At 41.3% G+C, this 19,512-nt stretch overlaps 2 protein-coding genes across 3 annotated transcripts in view; both read left to right on the forward strand.

Annotated features, from left to right (window-relative positions):
• The first annotated feature begins 2,895 nt into the window (after positions 1-2,895).
• On the forward strand, positions 2,896-9,014 carry trim105 (tripartite motif containing 105). Its single transcript, XM_017426612.3, has 7 exons — positions 2,896-3,007; positions 3,441-3,761; positions 5,162-5,257; positions 6,267-6,485; positions 7,394-7,407; positions 7,559-7,674; positions 7,886-9,014. The coding sequence occupies exons 2-7, from the start codon at positions 3,459-3,461 to the stop codon at positions 8,443-8,445; spliced, it is 1,308 nt and encodes a 435-aa protein (XP_017282101.1). The 5' UTR covers positions 2,896-3,007; positions 3,441-3,458; the 3' UTR covers positions 8,446-9,014.
• Positions 9,015-14,110: 5,096 nt separating this feature from the next.
• flt4 (fms related receptor tyrosine kinase 4) overlaps positions 14,111-19,512 on the forward strand; it is a 60,034-nt gene continuing 54,632 nt past the window's right edge. Inside the window, exon 1 of one of the 2 annotated variants that reach the window (XM_017426658.3) lies at positions 14,111-14,440. In XM_017426658.3, coding sequence (XP_017282147.3) covers positions 14,146-14,440 — 295 coding nt within the window. In that variant the 5' untranslated portion in view covers positions 14,111-14,145. The remainder of the gene's footprint in view (positions 14,441-19,512) is intronic. The other variant, XM_017426657.3, reaches the window with a different exon arrangement.

Raw genomic sequence — 19,512 nt, forward strand, 5'->3', positions numbered from 1 at the left:
AAAGCTTTTAGTTAACCTTTTGCGAAGCTAGTAAAGCTTTTAGCTCGTGTTTAGCCCTTTGCTACTTTGAGCTACCATTTTGCTTCCTTTAGCTTTTAGCTAGTGTTCTGCCTCTTGTACCTTTACCAACTAAGTTTCAGCATTCACACTGGATTTTTACAGAAAATGCAGTTGGCTCAAAGCCAACTAGAGACACGTGTCTCTAGTTGGCTTTAAGCTGTTGGTGTTTTTCAGACATGTTGTAATGCAGACGGATGAACGTCTGAACCTCGGCAGAGATTAAACACATTGATTTGACGGGACTGACATTCTGGGAAGTTTGCTAATTGGATTTCTAAGATAAAGGTTTGTGTGGGGTGTTCCCCCGATTTCGCCTGAAGACTCAGTCAGCGTCTCTCCAGAATGAAAACTGATCTCACTTCTGTGTTTTTCCCCTCCTCGTCTGTCTTTGTCCAATTAAACTAATGATCACCTTCATATTAGCTGCCAACTGAAAGACAATGAGGGCAGCTGCTCTTTTTGGGAAAATTTTCAGGTTTTAAACCTGAAGAGTTTTACAATCTGCAATTACTGCAAATAATTTGTTTAAATTAAACAAACAAATATCTTTAAAAATGTTTTTAAGTTCACTTATTTTTTTCATTAGCAGCCAATGTGCTGCCATGGAAGGCGGGTGATATTGTAATTGTCTGTGTTTGTGTGGGCGGGTGTCCTTGTTTGTCCCTTTGCCTGTTAGCAAAATATCTCATGAACCACTGGATGGATTTAAGTGAAAATCTCAAAAAAAAAAAATTGTATTCACATCCACAACTGATCAACTTTTGAGTCAACCCAATACAAGATGGCTGCCACAGCTAATTGACCTTAGAAATATGTATAAAATTCAGCCAGCTTCACAATTACGGCACTAAGATGTTGTGTGGTAGTAGCTGAGAGTCATCCCTGTCACATTCTCTGAGCTCTAACAAATGGCGTAAGATTTTGCGATATTGACATCGGTTCTGCACGATGTAATTTTTTAGGATTTGACAGAAATTGCTATAAGTAATTTTTCAACATAAAATGATCTCAGTTTCACACCCTGGCTTGCAGGCAGAGGGTGAAATGTGTTTTCTTCAAGGAATTTCTTTAATCTGTTGGGTTTCAGTTCACTTGAGAGGAGGACCAGTTGTTCAGTCTGTTGGACGGACAAAAAATGGCCTCGATCAGGGATTTCACATCTTTGGTAAAGAAAATTTTTGCTTCGGTGTAGACAAAAATCAGTGTAAAGGCAAATTAAAATGAATTATGCCATAATAATGGGAGGGTTATTTTTCTTTGCCTGGAATTTATGCTTGTTTTTTATTATTGGGAAGTTGGCTTGTAGGAACTACAATTTCTATTACATTAATCCCATTAATGTAAGATTTAGCAAGTTTTATGTAACATCAAGCTGACTGATGGCCAAATCAAACTTTAATTTGGAGCAATTTTTGCTTTCTGTGTGAATTTTTAATAGCTTGTTCAATTCTGAAGCACATTTTCGTCTGGGATCCAGTTCTGCTCACCGACTGGACCTCCGTCTTTTGTTCTCCCAGAATATTAATGGAGTCCTCTCTTCCAGGCATCATTTAAAGATCACGGTCAAAGTCATCCTGTTGAATCGGGCCGACGGTCAGTCGGACACGACAGGAAGACAAAAAGCCTGCAGCCTTCTCTAATCCGCAGCCGTCCAATCTGGAGAGAAAAGAAGGCGTGTAGATGAGGTTAAAATGAAGTTGCTGAATTTGCTTGGACACTAAGTACACAACATAATCGCCGCAGTGGAATAAACCAAAAGGAATGCAAGGATTTGTTTTTTTATTTTTCATAAGTCTGTAAGAAAGGCCTTGGACAGCAGCCCTGGATCCTACAATGAAGGACAATAATCAACAACTGAGATCAAGAAATGACTCAGAGAATAGAGTTAGTGTTTTTTACTGACTGCTGTAAAGTGCTGTAAAGACCATAATTCAATCCTGAATCCGAGCTAAGAACAGAGTGATGGGAGGGAGACTTTTCAACCTCGACAAAGGTCACAGCGCTACATGTGCATGTGAGTAAAAGTCAGGATATCTCATCCTCCCAGACTCTCACTTTCTGTAAAAACCATCAAAAGGCCCATCTTTTACGAGTCCACCAACTCTATGAAAACACCATAGAGCAGGACACATTTATTAAGTCATGAATCACAAGTCCTTTACTATTCTTTCAGTAGAGTTACAGTATACCATCAAAGCATTTTTTTTTGTAAAGATGGGATGAAAGCAACTTGAGTCAGACTTCTTCATTCTTCATTCAATGGGAGTATAAATAAACAAACACATAAATACATAATTGATCAAAGTAAGATTTGTTTTGAAATTTTACTCAGAAGGGCTTGGCAAATAAAGACATACAAACACCAACAAACTTTTAAATTTGTAAGTAATTTGGGATCATTTTAATACACTGTTTTACATTTTAATTTTCGCCCTTTTATTCTGCATTTCTGCAGATTGTTTATAATGAACGGAAAAGGTTCAAACATTGTCATGAATAGAAGCCTTTTTTATTTTAGGTTTCAAACACAATGTGTCTCAAACTTTATATGAAAGAGACAAATGTGTACACTTGTATTGATTTAGTTTATTTCATAAAGTTTGCATTCAAAAATCTACTTTGCAAGTTCTGGTGTAGTGCATTTTGTTTTTATGGTGCATTTATCTTGGATGCAATTTTTTTTCCTAAATAAAGGACTATTCTATTCTATTCTATTCTATTCTATTCTATTCTATTCAAAGTATTTCAAAGTAAAAGCAGCTCTGCAGGGATTCAAACGGACCAATCAAACGCGGATTTACAGTACGCGCATGCGCACATTACAAAAGCGTTTTATTTCCAGCTGACATCAAAAACAACAGTAGAAGAAGAAGGAGCTGGCGCGGTGGGTTGGACGGGAGGAGAGTTTGAAGTGTTTAGGCTCACATTTCTCTCAACAAAAGTCGACGTAAGTTCATTAAAGTATTACGTAAACATCGTTAGTGGTGACCACAGAGGAGGTAGCCTATGTTTGGTGTTAATTCAAGCCTTTTACAGGCGGCTGAGTGGATCTAAATGCTAACAGGCTCCAGGCAGTGCTAACAAACCAGCTGACCAAAACACAAGTAGCTTACTGAGCCGCGTGATTTATCGCCTGATTTCCTCTGCCGGTCACCCTGGTTAACCACTCGAAATGGCTCGACCTTATACTTAAAAGTGCCATTTGTTATAACATGGTAGCACAGAAGTAACTAGTTCGTTGACCCTGTTTATCATTAGTTTGTGACATGTAGTTCTGCGGTGTTGACGGGTTGTTCCTGTGTTTATTTTCAGCTGACCATACAAAATAACAAAGCACTTAGCCATTAGTTAATCTCTGCTTTCGTTTCCTCCCTGTGAAGAGATCTGGGGGAGGAAGTATGGCTGCTGTTGCTGCTGCTGCTGCTGCTGCGGCTGCTTCATCCACCAGAAGGAGCCTGAAGGAGGACCTGACCTGCGCCATCTGCTGTGACCTGTTCAGGGAGCCCGTCATGCTGTCCTGCATGCACCACTTCTGCAAGTCCTGCATCTCCAGGTACTGCAGGGGTGCACGGACGCCCGTGACGTGCCCACAGTGCCGCAGGGAGTTCAGCCCCATGCAGTTTCAGACCAACTACCTCGTGGCGGCGATGGTCGAGAAGGTCCGAGCCTCCACCTCGGACGCTTACGTCAAGAAACTCGAGGCGAGTTCATGCACTGTTTGCGCATTTGCCTCTGCCGTGTGTATCTTAACGTCATTCTTCTGGCTATTAATTTATCAGAGAGCTATTATATCTAAGCCAAACAACCCCACACTCCAAAGTAAATGAATCAATTACTGATGAGCAGCTTTTTCTTTACATTGGAGTTGTAAAAGCTCACTACAGCTGTGTTCCATGTTTCACTCCACATCTGTCCTTTTGTCACTACAGCTCCACCTTTGACGTGTCCTGCTGCACTGGTTAAAGCCAAAGTTCATTTTCCACTCCCTTTCCTAATACTTTATAGGACAGGATGTCTAACGTTCCCTCAAAAGGTGGATCAGTATGGATCAATACAGAACTATTAAACCATCTAGATGCTTCAATGCATCTAAAATTATTAGACGAATACAGCTGTTCTGTTTTCCAGGCTGCAACAGGGAGTTGCTTAATATTCTGTGTAAACAAATTAGTGATCTGCCTTCATACCCGGGCGTTGATAAGAACATTTATCTCTTAGTCATATATGCAAGTCCACAAGGCTCTGCTTTACCGAAACACCGTGCAACACAGGCTGACGCAGTGCTGGATCGATTATTCTGCTAAACTTGGTGTCTTTGATTCGTTGAAGCTGAGAAAGTTGAAAGCAGAAGTCTTCCAAGAATTAGTAGAACTGTTTTTCGGAAGTGCCATTACTCAGGAATGTCCCCCCTGCAGGGACTGAATCACAACGATACTTGAGCTGAAATGGTGTTCTTTGTCTTTAAGACAACAGTTTGTGCAAAAAAAATAACTCTCCTTTGTATTTTACTGGAGTTATTTCAGTCTTAAAGTTTTTAAAAGTATTGAATTTATTTGTACCATACTCAAGGTTTTGATAAGAGTAGAGTTTAAGAAAATAATTGCGATTCCAGGCTATTTCCTGTTTTTTTTCTTAAACATTTAAAAATAATTTGCCCAACCAGCCAGTCACTTAACACTGATTATGAAAAAATAAATAAATGAACACCATCTAAATAACTCAACTATAGTTTCGTTTACTGTTAGTTTTGAGTTGAATGTTACTGAATTAGAAGCGACAGACATGCGACAGGTGATAGAATAGGCCACGAAAAAGGGTGAACCATGTATTTTTTTTTTAATTTTTGTTTTAGACCACACACTCATTAGGAAATAAAAGCACAGCATTTCCTGAAGGAATGCGTAACGTTTGTCACATTTCCTTCCACTGCTGTCTCTTATTTCAAGGTGTTTACAGGTAGTTGTTACTGTTGGCCCGTCTGTTTTCCACAGTTTTATAATTAACAATGATGTCCTTGATCCACTGCGCAGCCACTCCCTGTTTTATGTTCTTTATTTTATTTTTATCTCCACTCTGGTTTCATTTGCGTGTGGCTTCACAGAACCAGCTGAGAGAGACTTTGGAGAGGCAGCATGTGAGGAAGGAGGACATCAGCAGCAGCATTCGCAAAGACAAAGACAAGATGAATACCATAAAGGTACATCCGTCTGGGAATCCAAACACAAAGTGGCACTTAACAGATGGAAGTAAAATAAAAATGTCCCTCTGTTTGATTAGTGGTGTTTACACGTGTGTTGACAGTTTGTGCTTTGATTATTTATTTTAAATGATCGTACGCCTAGAGGCAGAAATGCCTTTCTGATTTAGAGTTGTGAGCTGGGAATAAAACAAGTGTTACGCCAACAAGAAAACCCAAAAACTTTTTACTTTTTCACACAATAGATAACGCTGCACCTGCAGAGTTGACAGAGACAAAAACACATTAAAAGCACAATAGGCAGATGGGAGGCAGAGGGTTTGAGAGTAGCGGTGTATGATGGGCTTAGAAGACAGGGAAACCAGCTTCCAAAGCAAACAATAGCTGTTTGCTTACGTTTTAAAAAGTTTAGCATCGTTGTCTGTGAGTTGCTAGGCACTTGAACGTGTTGGAATCATGTTGGTGCTTTCCTGGAACATTTCGGTCTGATAATCTGCACCAAGAAACACATACTTATCACTCGCAGAAAGTAATCACTGGGTGTACATCTACAGCTGACTGATCTGAGCATAAAACTCAGTCTCAGGTATGAATATCAACACTGTTTAAAACTCTGTTGTTTTCACTGTGACATTTAGAAGCAGCACTCAGGTTCCTTTTTTTTAACACAATAAAAGAAAAGCAATACCAAAGGGCTTGCTTATTGATATTTTAGTTTGCTGTGATGAAGGGTGTTTGTTAGCTTGATATAATTTTTTTTTTTTTTTTTTTTTTAGCAAATTGGCTGCCATGTCATGAGAGAATTGACTCGGAAACAAAAAGCCAATATTCCTCTTCCATGAATGTTTCATGGGCCTAGTTGGGGTTTCGTTGCTTCTCTCTTGTTGCTCTCGAGTCATATTAATGGTTGTAAATCACATGACAGCGTTTGGGGCTGGTTAAATAAAAATGTTAAAATTATTTTCCGATCGGTGCTTCTGCGCGTAACATCAGTCCCTTCTCGTCACAGAGAGTCGGGACGGATCTGCAGGCCCGTGTCAAAGGTGAATTCAGAGCTCTGCACCGAATCCTGCAGGACGAGGAGACCTGCCTGCTGGAGCAGCTGAGGCGGGAGCAGGAGGAGGAGCTGCAGAAGGCGCAGTGCCACCTGGAGGCCTCGGAGTTGGCTGTACGCGAACTGGAGAGCAACATCCAGCTGCTGCAGCAGGCGCAAGTCACACTGACCGAGGTGGAGGCTTTTTATAACCAAATTATTATCGCTCTTTTGCCGGCAGCCTGTGATAAGGTTTTTGTGTGTGTGTGTGTGTGTGTGTGTGTGTGTGGCTAGAAGAACTCGCAGTACCAAGAAGTGTAAAAAAAGGAATGCTGTGTTGAAGTGCTTTGCAAGAATATAACCATCAAATCTAAAAAAAATGTAAACGCATCACATTTTGATTGGAAAATGGTTGCAGTTTAACATCATGCTTATTGTTTGGGGAAAAGAAAACAAAACAGAATGACAAACATTATGCTCCCAATAAAATCCATATCATAATATCTTTTTATGGCCTGCTGCTGTTGATGAAACCCCCCCCCCCCAAAAAAAAACAAAACAAAAAAAAAAAAAACAACCTTTGGCTTTAACTGTTGGCATCAACTCAGTTTGTCTGTTTGTAAAGTATCTCATGAACCACTGGACAGATTTGAATGAAACTCAGAAAGTAATGATTGGCTGTACTTCTGATTACCTTTTTGGAGTCAACCCAATTCAAGATGGCCGTCACAGCCAGCTGACCTTACAAAACACTAAACTGCTTTAAATTGTCATGGGTGTTGATGAGAGTCGACTCATTTCTCCAGATCTCACAGTGTTACCGTAATTTACAAGGTTTGACCAAATCGGCTGTAACTGATGTTTCTCATCGTGAAATGATCTTAGTGTAAAACTTGTGGGCGATAAGCATTCCTTTAAAGAACTCTAGGTTTTTTAGTTAGAAATGTCTTTATTTTCAGGAATAGTCAATAAAAGAATAAACAGTGCACTGCGTACCGTCTGAGGTTTAAATAAAAGTCAGAATTTCACTGAATGTAAAACTTTTGACTGCATGAAACATGAAGTTTAAAATGATTTTTTTCTTTGTTTTTCTTTCCCCACAGTTCCCACAGCTGAGGTAAGCACCCACAGCAGCGCTTCGCCACATTAAACGCTTAAGGCATTCTTTGCTCCTGTCGTATTATTTATTTATTTATCTTTTACCGCTTCGTCTAATTAGTGTTCGTTCGGAGGTTGCCTGTGCCTAATGAAATGCATGTCGTCGACAGACCCTGTGCGCAGGTGGAAGCTGCCTCGGATTTTAATACAAACGCTTTCAGCAACAAATACTTGGCTCCGCTGCAGTACATCACCTGGAGAAGGATGTTCAAGTCTCTGAAGCCAGGTAATTTCCCCTCTGATGTGCTTCATTAAACTCAAATAGAACCGGTTCTGCCACAACACTGGGAGTAATTATGGAGAAATGACTGAGCTCACTCTGAGTGGAGTCAGTTTAAAGTGTTAACTTATTTATTTTTTATTTCTCCTACTGGAAGCTTCTGTAAATTTTTCTGCTTATGTCCATTTCATTTTATTCATTTTTTTTTCCTCCAAAGGTCCGTCTCCTTTGACGTTCGACGTCGACACAGCCCACCCGAGCATTTACGTCTCCAGGGACAAAATGATAGCCGTCGAGTGCGAGGTCATAACCCCGCACAAGAGCCACAGCAAGCGCTTCCTGCAGTGCGTCAACATCCTGGCTGCGCAGAGCTTCCAGTCGGGCCGGCACTACTGGGAGGTAGAGGTGGGCTGCAGCCCGAAGTGGGACCTGGGCGTGGCCTCGGAGGCCGTGAACAGGCACGCTCGGATCAAGCTGAGCCCCGAGAGCGGCTACTGGACCCTGCGGCTGCGCAACGGGAACGAGTACTGGGCCGGCACGCAGCCGTGGACCAGGCTGCAGCTTGGGTCGCCGCTGCAGAGGATCGGCGTTTACTTGGACTGTGACGAGAGGAGGGTGTCCTTCTACGACGCAGACGAGATGAGCCTGCTGTACACGTTCTGCAGCGGGCCGAGGGGCAAAGTGTTCCCCTTCTTCAGCCCGTGCATCAGTGACAGCAGACACAAACCCCAGCTCATTAGACTCCTCCACTACCCCCCGGTCGCTCTGAGTAACTGAAGCGAGTAATTATTGTTTCAGTTCGCACATAATCATGTTACACGATTACTGTTTTTTTTTTTCTTTTTGCTGTTTTCATATTTTTCATGTAATCATACTGAAGAAGCCTTCTCAGTTTGCAGGATCAATCAGCTCTTTATTAAACACTATTACAGCTTAGATCAGCATTTTATGGTTTATTAGCTCTACAGCAATTATCTTCAATATATATAGAGGCTTGTTTTTTTGCTTTTACCAATAAGATTCTATGTAATTACCTCTCATCAAATCAGACCATCCTTGTTTGCACTTGTGGAAAGGCTTTTCAATCACTTCAGAAGGAATTGTGCACTTTACTGCCATTTTATATCTGATTAAATGCTTCATGTTTTATACATGAGACTCAAATATGATGGTTTCTCGCCTCAGAGTTTCTGGTTCAGGTCATTTATAGGAAAAATGCACTCTGTAGTTATTATTTGTGCCTAATTTTAAACTCATATTCATGTTTTGTATCTTCTTGTTGCATGTTGGAGTTCTGCATCTCCATGTTATGAACCCTGCTGATTCAAATAAACCAAATCAATTTATCTCTTTCTCTTGTTTTTTGTTTTAATGTAATTATTATTAAAGTTTTAAGGCTTTGCTCCCATTTATAACCTGTGGAAGTTTAAATTCGGCCCGGTTTGAACTAATCGGGGATGTTTTTAAGCATCATCAGAGCACAGTTTGGTTGATGGCGGTCTAAAACCAGTCTCAAGCAAAAACACACCAAAAAATAAAAAAAGTTGTTGTTGACTGCTGCACCTGGACTGGAATTTTTTTTTCTTTTTTTCTTTGAGCACGTGAGCCGTTCCTGACAGTCAAACTGCAGGAATAGGCGGGATTTGGGTTATCTTCACAAACACACTGGAGCGCCGACGTCCTGTTTCCTCCCGCCAGGTGAAAGGTCAGACAAACAGTGACAGCAGGGTCGTCTCTGGGCTTTTTGACAGCCCTCTGGGGCACGCTCGGCAGGATGCTGCTGCCTGCTCTTCTGATTGAATGGGTGACAAAATAACCACGCTGAAAGGGAGAACTTGCTCTTTTAGGGTAAAATGCCTGTTTAGAACCGGTGGATTCACAGTGAAGTTAACACACACTGTTTCTCTACGCATTCAGATGGACTGGTGAAGTAAATGTGAACGTAAAGCTGGTTAAAAATGACTACTAACTTCTACAGCGGGGATAAACACATCTAATGTCTAATGTTTATTTCTGAGATGCAACTGAATCTTTAGTTTTTCAAGCAGCAACGTTCAAACACTTATTTTAAACTCACATAGGCAACATTTTTATTAAAAGTTAGGGGTACAAAGCAATTGGTTCTCTTTAAATAATGCTGCTTTTGGTGATAAATTCAAAATCTTTTAGTTATGTGCTTTCTCGACTATTTTGGAGTGTGATTATTTTTGATATTTTCTTCTTTTTCAGCAACTTGCAGATATGGTAAATGGTCCACACTTCCAGTATACGATGCCTTTTTAACCTCTCAAGGTTCTGCAAAGCTCTTTACAATGTTACTCATTCACCCACACACTCAGATCATGTTTTTTTCTACTACATATTTTACACTCATATATACAGCATCTTCTTATGTTCTCACTGATAAGCATATCGGAGGGCCGGACTGGTTCGTTGTTTTACCCAGGGACACTTCAGCACACTGCAGAGGCTGAGGATCGAACCTCTGACCCTCCTGTAGAACAACCTCCGTACCAATTGGGCCAAAAGCCACCTCAGATATGAGAAAACAAAACCAGATTAGTCACACGAAGGAAAACATAGAACAGTGCTTTAATATAAATTGCAATAACCAGGGATTTTTTACAATTCAACAGATACATCAGGTTGTATTTAAATCACTGATAACTTGAATCAACTTGAATTTTCTTTATGGTTTTTAGGGAGGAAAAAAGTGTTTTCTTGGAGTATTTTCAAAATTTTACAAAAACTATAATAGTTTTCCATTTTTTTTAAACTACAGACTGGTGACATTAGCTTCAAGCAAATTTCTCCTACTAAATTTAACCTAGTAATTAGTAACTCTGAATTCCCACAGGGTGTGAGTGTTGAATGCTTGTTTGTCTTATTTGTCTCATTTGCAGCCCTGTGATGGACTGGCGACCTGTCCAGGGTGTCCCCAGCCTCTCGTCCACTGACCACTGGAGACAGAAAACCTGCTCCCTTTGACCCTAAATGGAAAAATGCAGCATCTGCAGTCTGAGGGGGGCAGCTTTCCTCTGAAGGTTTTCCAGGCACATCCCACTGGGAGGAGACCCCCAGGATGGACCCAGAAGTTGCTGGAGGGATCTTATATCTTCTATGACCTGTGAAGTGTTGCTGGGGAGAAGGACGTCTGGGTGTCCTTCCTGAACCTGTTGGCTCCTTGACAAGCAGTGGCTGGATGGATGTATGGATGTATGGATGTATGGATGTATGGATGTATGGATGTATGGATGTATGGATGTATGGATGTATGGATGTATGGATGTATGGATGGATGGATGGATGGATGGATGGATGGATGGATGGAGACATGTTTACTGCAGAGCCTTGAGGGAGAACTTTAAAATAACAGCGAAGCACGGTGGTGGAGATGTAATGGTTTGGGGTTACCCTGTCGCCTCAGTCACATTGGAGTCACAGACTTAAATGATATAAGATCATCTGCCCAGGAGTTGATGCTGAACTGAAAGTGAATCTTTCACCATCATAAAAGCCCTCGGCACACTGAGAAATGCCCCAGAAAAAAGGAAATTAGAGGTTATAGCTCAGTTCTGAAACTGTTTCCAATGTTTGTGGGGTTTTAAACAGACAGCACAGGCAACAACACAAATAGTCAAATTTTACTCAACTTTAAAGAGTTGAATATATATAAAAAAGTGGGCGATAATCACTGGATAAATTAATTTCAAACTGAGAACAAGTCTTAAATCAATTCCAACCTCACGTCTTCTTTACTTGAAGCAGAAAGCAGAGGTTATGGCTTCCCAAATTGATGTTGTCAATACGCAGCGCCCTCAAGCTAAACATTTGGTGAATAATTCATGAGCTAAAGTGCTGCCTCTGCATTCGGGTAGGCCTCCATACCCGCTTAATGATGAGGGGCATCCCCCCCCGATGTACAGCTGATGAGAAATTTTGGCTGCAACAATCAAAACAAAAAACTTCACAGAGTGCAGGCGGCGCCTTCAAAGGGGTCCGGGAGAGTGGTGCGTAAAAAGGCCTATCGTGGAAGTGAACTTCAGTGGGCGAGAGCTTTGCTTTGCTCCACATCCTTCCTATGATAGTAGCTTTGTGGAGCTGTAATCTGTTTCCTGACCGGCAGATGGGCCGAGTGGAGTGCTGGCACTTCAAGGACAGGTCCTTGAGCTTTTTGGGTTGTCCCTCAGGAGGCCAGCGGGATTATCCAACGCCAACCTTTTCATCTGACACAGCAGAGAGGCTGTCCTTCATACTATCCGTTGTCAACCGTTGTCTGATTGCGAGCAGCGTCTCATTAAAGAGATGTTTTTTGTGCATTCGGAACATTATCTGTTTTATATCCGAAAGGAGATTTGGTAACTCTCTGGTCAAAGCTTTGCTTCGACTGTCAGCGCGATTCAGCGGAGTGTTTATTTTCCTCTGAATCTGAGGGAGCTTCAGGGCTGAAACCAGGGGAACGTTTTAATTACAACCATTCAATCACAACATTGTGTTTTAGGGGCAGAGAGGTGGATTGTCGTGAGGGAAGGAAACACATGCCCACAATAACCAGATCCCACACGTTCTAGATTCTTCCTAACTCAGAAAAAAGTGTGGGGGGAACAGCGTAGTAATATCTACAAAAAACAATTGTTCTAATTTGTCAGTCGATTGCTGTTTGATGGATGTTCTGCTGTTAGGAAAGAATCTTGGAGCAGGATTGTTGTTGTAATGCATTTCCAGGAGGAGACAGTATTGATTTCCAGCACACTCCTGGTGCTGGAAGGTAAAGCTGTGTGATTCCACGGGCTCAAGCTGGCATACCTTTTCTTCTCCAGCAGGATCGGACTGCTGCTCAAAGCTCCTGCAACAACTGTTCACAAGCAACACATCTGCACCTCGTCTGTTTTCGCTCCAGAGTGCACAACACCTGACTCCATCTTGACCTTATAGCTGAGTGTACACAGGTTTTCAATTTGCAAAAATCCCTCCCTGTAAAATAATAATAATAATAATAATAATAATAATAATAATAATAATAATAATAATGATTATAATGAAACGTAGCTGACGGCAGCTGACTGTTGTGCTTTTTTAGGAGAAGATTTTCATTCACGCTCAGAAGTCTCCCTAACATGGATGTGTTGGGGGGGGGGGGATTGTTTGGGGGAACCATGGACTCCATGCCCTCCATACTTAAGAAGAGAGGGACCATCCAGCCTGTTATCATCACACAGCTCAAAGGCCTGCCTCTCTGATGGTATGGAGGTGCATCGGTGCCTCTGGCACGGGCAGCTTACACATCTGGAAAGGCACCACCAAAGCAGAACAATAAATACAAGTTTTAGAACAACAAATGGTCCCATCTAAATGATGTCTTTTTAAAGGAAGGCCTTGCATATTTCAGCAAGACATTCATTACAGTAGCTTGGCTTTGTAGTAGAAGAGTCCAGGTGCTGAACTGGCCTGCCTGCAGTCCAGACCTCTCATCAAAAAAATGAATAAATAAAAAAAACAAAAAACATTTGGTGCATCATGGATTGAATAATCTGGCAAAAAACAGTATTGTTGAACAACTAGAATCCTCAGACAAGAATGGGACAACATTCCCCCCAAAACCTCCAGCAGCTGCTCTCCTCAAGTCCTGGATGTTTCTAGTTAAAAGAAGAGCTGATGCTTCACAGTGAGAAACACGACTCTGTTCCAACATTAAACATCTGATTTACTGAACTGGTTTCATTGTGAATAAAATATGGGTTATCAGATTTGTAAATCACTCACACACACACACACACACACACACACACACACACACACACACACACACACACACACACACAGGAAAAACATTATTGCCTCCTTTCCCCTTTCAGCAGCAGGCGATATAAGAAATGGCACCCCAAAGCTGAGGAAGAGTTTGTGTCAACACCTGCAGCTGATATTTAACCTGTACAGATTTTTCGGAGGGAAACCAAGCACCTTATGGAGGTGGTGCTGTGTCACTGTGGCATTTTGTTGGCACCTCCTTGAGCTGAACCTCCTGCTGTGGCTTTGTCGGGATTTCTGATGGCATCAAGACCTCCTGCTGAGCTGTTTAGTTGTCAGGGCCGCCTTTCTTACAGAAAGCCATGAGATGAAAATCAATGGCAGCAGTTTGGCGGTAAATAAAAACTGGTCCTTACTGGTTTTTAATGTAACCTTTATCATCCTCACACACGCACACACACACACACAGAGGGGATAAGACTGGATGAGATTTAGCAGGAAGGAAATTTGTCATGGATGTCAGGGTGACCCCCCCCCCTCACACACACACACACACACACACACACACACACACACACACACACACACACACACACACACACACACACACACACACTAACACTCCCACACACTTCTCCAATTCAGCTTGTTTTATAAACTGGGTGGGTGCGTGCGCTCCAGTCACGAGCAAAGGAAGAGGAAATCATTGTAAATCCCATTCAGTGCCTTATGCATCCTTTTGACAAGAAGGAAAAAACTTTTTTTTTTTTTTTACTTTCTCAGCCCTCCGACTCAGTGCGCCGAGCAGAGTCCACTTTTACGCACCGACCTATCCGAAGTTCACCTGAGCATCCCCGCCATTTCTCCTTCAAAACGTCCGCGGATCTTCATCGCCACCAACTTTTCTCACAGTTTTCAGCACGAACTTCAAGCTTTCTGCACTTCAGGACCGGAGATCTGGAGATGAAGACAGATTTCACGTTTTTCTGCCGGACTTGGATTGGAATAATCGCGTGCGCCTCAGGTGAGGGGAAGTTTGAAGCGCACAACTTTTTGTCTATCAAACTAGTTCGCACGAGTTTGTCTTTATCAATATACACCTTAAAGTTTTTTTTCCCTCCCTAATTCACTCTTTCTGAGTGGCGTATTTCTCACATTTTAAAGCCTGCCCGTCATTAAAAAAAGGAAACGCAGTGAATATCAATTAGAGCCACCTAAATGACTCATGAAAGTTCACCTCTTAGAATAAAAACCAAATTAATCAGCAGCAGGTCTGCATGCAAATCCAGGCACTAGAGGGAGGCATGCTGTTGTTGTGATTAATAGAGATGCAGCTGATAATTGGTGTTGCTAAGAAGCAGCTCCTGTCGTGTTAAATTTAAAAAGACTTTCCCAGCAGTTTCGTATGTGGGTCACGTTTGTGGAGGCAGAGTAGGGCGCCCAGCCACAAGAAGTGGTTTGATCTGTTGTTGTCCTCTGAGTGTGTTTTTAATGGAAAATTCTTCCATGACTGTAATGTAAAGCATGTCCTTTCTCTCTCTCTCTATATATGTGCTTTTTATTATTATTATATTGTAGTGAACTCTGACCAACTTTTCTGCTTTACATTACGGCTGTTTGCAGTTTTTGCTGAGAGTCTTATGTTGTTCATAATGATTGCTGCTCAACAGCTGTTGGTGAGGAACAGGGAGTAGTTCTGTCAGGGGAGGGGGAGGGGGGGGGGGCAATAAAACCATATGTCTGATTCATTTCATCCATATCTAGGAGCTGGTGTGAACAGAAGCAAATTAAAGGCCCAGCATTCATATCACCCAACGCCTTTATTACCAGTTTTAGACTAACATCATCTTAAAAGCAGATTATTATGCACAACCTCATGGACTGTTAGATGTCAAGCTCAAAGTACGTGTTGTGAATGACTCTCAGCTACTACCAGATCATATTTTAGCTCACTGTCTGTACAACTAGTTGACTTAAAGCCATTTTTGTGTTGGCAAGTGTCAATTAGCTGTGGCGACCACATTGGATTGGGTTGGCTCCAAAGGTTATTTAGTTGTAGATGTACATCCAATGATTATTTCCTGAAAGTTTCATTGAAATCCATCCAGTGGATTGTGAGACATTTTGCTAACAAACAGACAGGGTTGACTCCAACAATTAAGCACATTATGCAGCATTTTTTTTTTAACTTTCTAAAGTCATCTGGCTGTGGCGGCCAAATTAATTTCGGTAGATTTCAAAAGTTTCATCAGTAGATGTGCATTCAGTAATTATTCCCTGAACGTTTGAATAAAATCTGTCTTGTGTTTTCATGAGATAATTTGCTAACAGACAAACAAAGATGACTCTAAATAGTTCACGGTTAAAACTTTAAACAGAGATCTTGCGCAATCTGATAGCACTTAGAATATATGTTGGGGATCAGTCTCAACTACTGCCATGCAAACTTTCTCAATGACATATTTTGCTAAGAAACAGACACATACACACATATATTATTGTCCTCCTTTGCTTTTCAACAGTGGGCAATAAGATAGAGTCACAAGCCCTGAGTTAAAGTCTGTTGATTGATGTGTGGTAGTTTATTTGTCTGACCATGTGGTGTTCCCACCAAACTTTGCTAAAAGCAAAAAGGGAACTCATAAAATATACAAATAATCTTCGAGTTTATAATTTGTTCTGAAACTTTTGCTTTCAGGCCTTTTGGTAAGACTCAAATAGGCCCATTAGCAGCCTCCATCTCTCCCAGTTAATTATGATGACAACAGAAAACAGAGACTCATACGTCTCTGTTTTAATTTTCCTGGAGGCAGAGCTCTTTATGTGAGAGGCTCACATTTTTCAAGTCTACCCTCAGAGGAAGAAGCTGCAGGATTAAGTGACACACCAGAGGTTTGAGGAAAAGGCCATGCTCTGACTCAGCTGCTCGTTGTAATCGCCTCGGAAATAAATAATCTTGAAATGCGTGCAACTCTCCTCTAAGTCCCCCAGGGGTTGTCAGACTTCGTATTCTTAGGCTTTTTATTGCCCACCACCAAGAAAGGTGGGCGATTGACGATTGCCTCTGTCTTTTGAGTGTGTGTGTGTGTGTGTATGTGTTTGTTTGTCTGTTAGCAAAGTATCTCAAGAACCAGAGGATGGATTTTTATTGAAACTCTCAGAAAGTAATCACTGGATGTACATCTACAACTGATTAACTTTTGGAGTCAACCCCATTCAGCATGGCTGCTACAGTTAAGCAAACTTGGCAAACACAGAAGTGGCTATAAACCAATCAGCTTTACAGATATTAAGCTAAAAATCAGTGTGGTAGTAGCTGAGAGTCACCCCCACCACATAGTCCAAGTGCCAGCTGGTCGTGTGAGATCTTTGCCTAAAACTCTGATCTGCAATGCTGTGAGCAAAGACCCCCACAGTGATTAGCTTTAATATTAGGATCTGAGGGTCAGACTGAGAGAGAGAGAGAGTCCGCTGTTGACCTGCCAGCCCAGAAGTTCTTGTGTTTTTAAGGGGAGAGAGGATATAATTTACACAGCAGCTGCGTAACGTCGAGATCCACAATCTTCCTACCACGCTCCATCTCTGGTTTGAATTACATGGGTTTCAAAACATTTATCAAACCGCCACAGAAATTCAGTCTTATTTAAGAAAGATGTTCTGGAGCAATTTTACTGGTTTGATGATGAGCACTACATCTACTTACAATTTCCGCATTTTTGCTATTTAGAGCACTTCCAGTGAACATTTTTCTTTAAGCTGAGCTGAGAAGTCAAATCCTCTTTGGCTCACATTTGGGTGCAGAGTATATAAACTTTTATTTTTTTAGAAGAGTGTTTTCTGTACACATACCACCACTTGATCAGATCATCCCAGAAATTTGATTCTTAACTTCAGGAATTATTCGATTTGATGGAGGCTGAGCTGTTTCAACCAACCATAGCCTCCTATACTCAGTTCTGATACACCACCTCAGGACTCTAAAACGTGGACTCATGGTGTCTGACTTTGAATATTTTTTGTTCTATCAGCTGGAGAGCAGCTCAGATGAGTGAGGTATGCTGCCGGGGTTCCCTGTGGGAAGGTTTCTGTAGTAAAATCCAAACAAACAGGGGGTCCGACGCCTCACTCATTACTGGCATCACAGAGTGAGGCCCCTGGGCGTTTGGATGTTTGGTCAGTTTCTCATCATTCTAAAGCACCAACCCCTCCCAAACACAACTACAGCTGAGAGATAAGCTCTTTCAGCACCAGGAATCTGCAGGGAAAGCCAAAAATGTGTCCGAGTTGGTGTTAGATAGTTAATGAAAACCATCTGTAGTATTTTTGCTTTCATATTTCTGATCCCTCTAAGATATTAAAGCCATGCTAATTGCCCAGCTCTGTGAATGGCACTGCCAGTTGGGGGGGTCCACCTCACTGATCAAAACTGAAACTTATTAACATCTATCTACTACTAGTAGAAACTGGATTTGACCGCTGTGTTTCTGATTTTTAATTAAAAAAATTTGATAAAATGCCTGCATAGACAATCTTTAGAAAATTGAATACTTTAGTGTGGGTTGATCTGGAGTTAGTCTCAGAGCAATTAGGCAAAAACATTGTTGTATGACAGCAGTGGCTTATTTTGACAGTGTGAGAAAGCAGAAGGGGAAAAAAAAAGAATAGACCTGCAAGAAGAGCTCAAACTCACCCTAAAGAGAATAAGGAAAAAATGATTTTCCTTATCAAAAATGTGATAAAGATGAACAAAGCTGTTTGGATAAATTGTAATGATTTAAGAAATGTTTTTAAGGTTCTCTACCACTGACATTTACTTGGTACCAGGTCCAAAGAGTTCCCCTACATTCTCGGAATACTTCAAACTTTGCATATTATGTCAACCAGTCTACAAATGACACAAGCACTCATGTTCTGCAAGAACAGCTATTCTTGAATTCTGCGAATCAGCTTTGCTTTAGCAGTCATCTCACTGCAGCTCTTTCTGACTGGACTGAGAACATGTCTTTGGAGCTAGATTTTGGATTTCCTGTCAGAAAGACGACAAACAGTACGGTATGGATCCAGGAAAAGATTCTGTGTTCCATCAAACTGAGCCCAGGAGTTCCTCAGGGATGTGTGCTCAGTCCTTTACTTTTTTCCCACTGCTGACCCATGGCTGTACAGCCAAATTCAGCCCAAATCAGCTCATTAAGTTTGCTGGTGATGTGATGATGTGGGACACATTAACAACAAGAATAAAACAACTTACACATCAGAGTTAGTGAGCTAGTGTGGAGCCAACAATCATCATAACTCAAGAGGTGATTCAGGACTAGAAAAAAAAAGAGTATATCCTCCAAACTGAACATTAGCAGCTCCTCAGTGGAGAGTAAGTCTACATTACTGAGGGTCTCTCTTGAACCCCCTTGAACTCTTGACCCAAAAAAGGCAACATGTTCAGGAGCGTGAAGCATGTCTGGACTCCCCCCTCCATCCTCGTCATTTGTACAAGCTATTTTCAGTTACATGGACAATATTTTCTTGTCCCTTTGGAGGAGAGAAACTCAGTTTGTTCCATTCTTTTGAATATTGTTGGAATGAAAAATAAAATACTTGAACCTGACATCAAAAACATCTCCTTGACTCCAACAAAATCTTGTTCTCTTGGCATTAACCTTTCTCATGAACTTCTAAATCAATAACATCTCATTATTGTTATGACAAACATACCATGCTCCCAGGGCAGGACAAATAAAGTGAAACAAGAAACCCTCAAAGTTTTTTTCGTGTGTTTATTCAGGCTAGTACCTTATAAGGGCGCGTTCCTAAAATCTCTGGAGCCTGACCAAGAGATAAAACTAAAAAAAAAATACAAATAAAACAGCCAGTTTATGTTTAAATTGATCTTGACACCTGCTGTGTGCTTGACAAAGACTTATCAGGAGGGAGCTGATGGCCTTCACCTACTTCACCTGCTTCTTCTACTTCTCAACTTGATTCAGCAAATCAGGTTGCTGGTGGTCATTTTTGTAAATAATGACACAATTGGAGAAATCTCAGCCTTCAATTAAATATTTAAGCTTTGATTGTCACTTTGTAGCTTTTCTTATCCAAAGG

Source organism: Kryptolebias marmoratus, linkage group LG9 (genome assembly GCF_001649575.2).
Source record: "Kryptolebias marmoratus isolate JLee-2015 linkage group LG9, ASM164957v2, whole genome shotgun sequence".
Taxonomy (NCBI): Eukaryota; Metazoa; Chordata; class Actinopteri; order Cyprinodontiformes; family Rivulidae; genus Kryptolebias; species Kryptolebias marmoratus.

Bases quoted from the DNA above. Each gene is read 5' to 3' on its own strand.
- trim105 (XM_017426612.3), top strand. From the start codon at position 3,459: ATGGCTGCTGTTGCTGCTGCTGCTGCTGCTGCGGCTGCTTCATCCACC. The intron at 3,762-5,161 runs GCGAGTTCATGC...GTGGCTTCACAG, and splicing joins CTTACGTCAAGAAACTCGAG to AACCAGCTGAGAGAGACTTT. The intron at 7,675-7,885 runs GTAATTTCCCCT...TTTCCTCCAAAG, and splicing joins GTTCAAGTCTCTGAAGCCAG to GTCCGTCTCCTTTGACGTTC.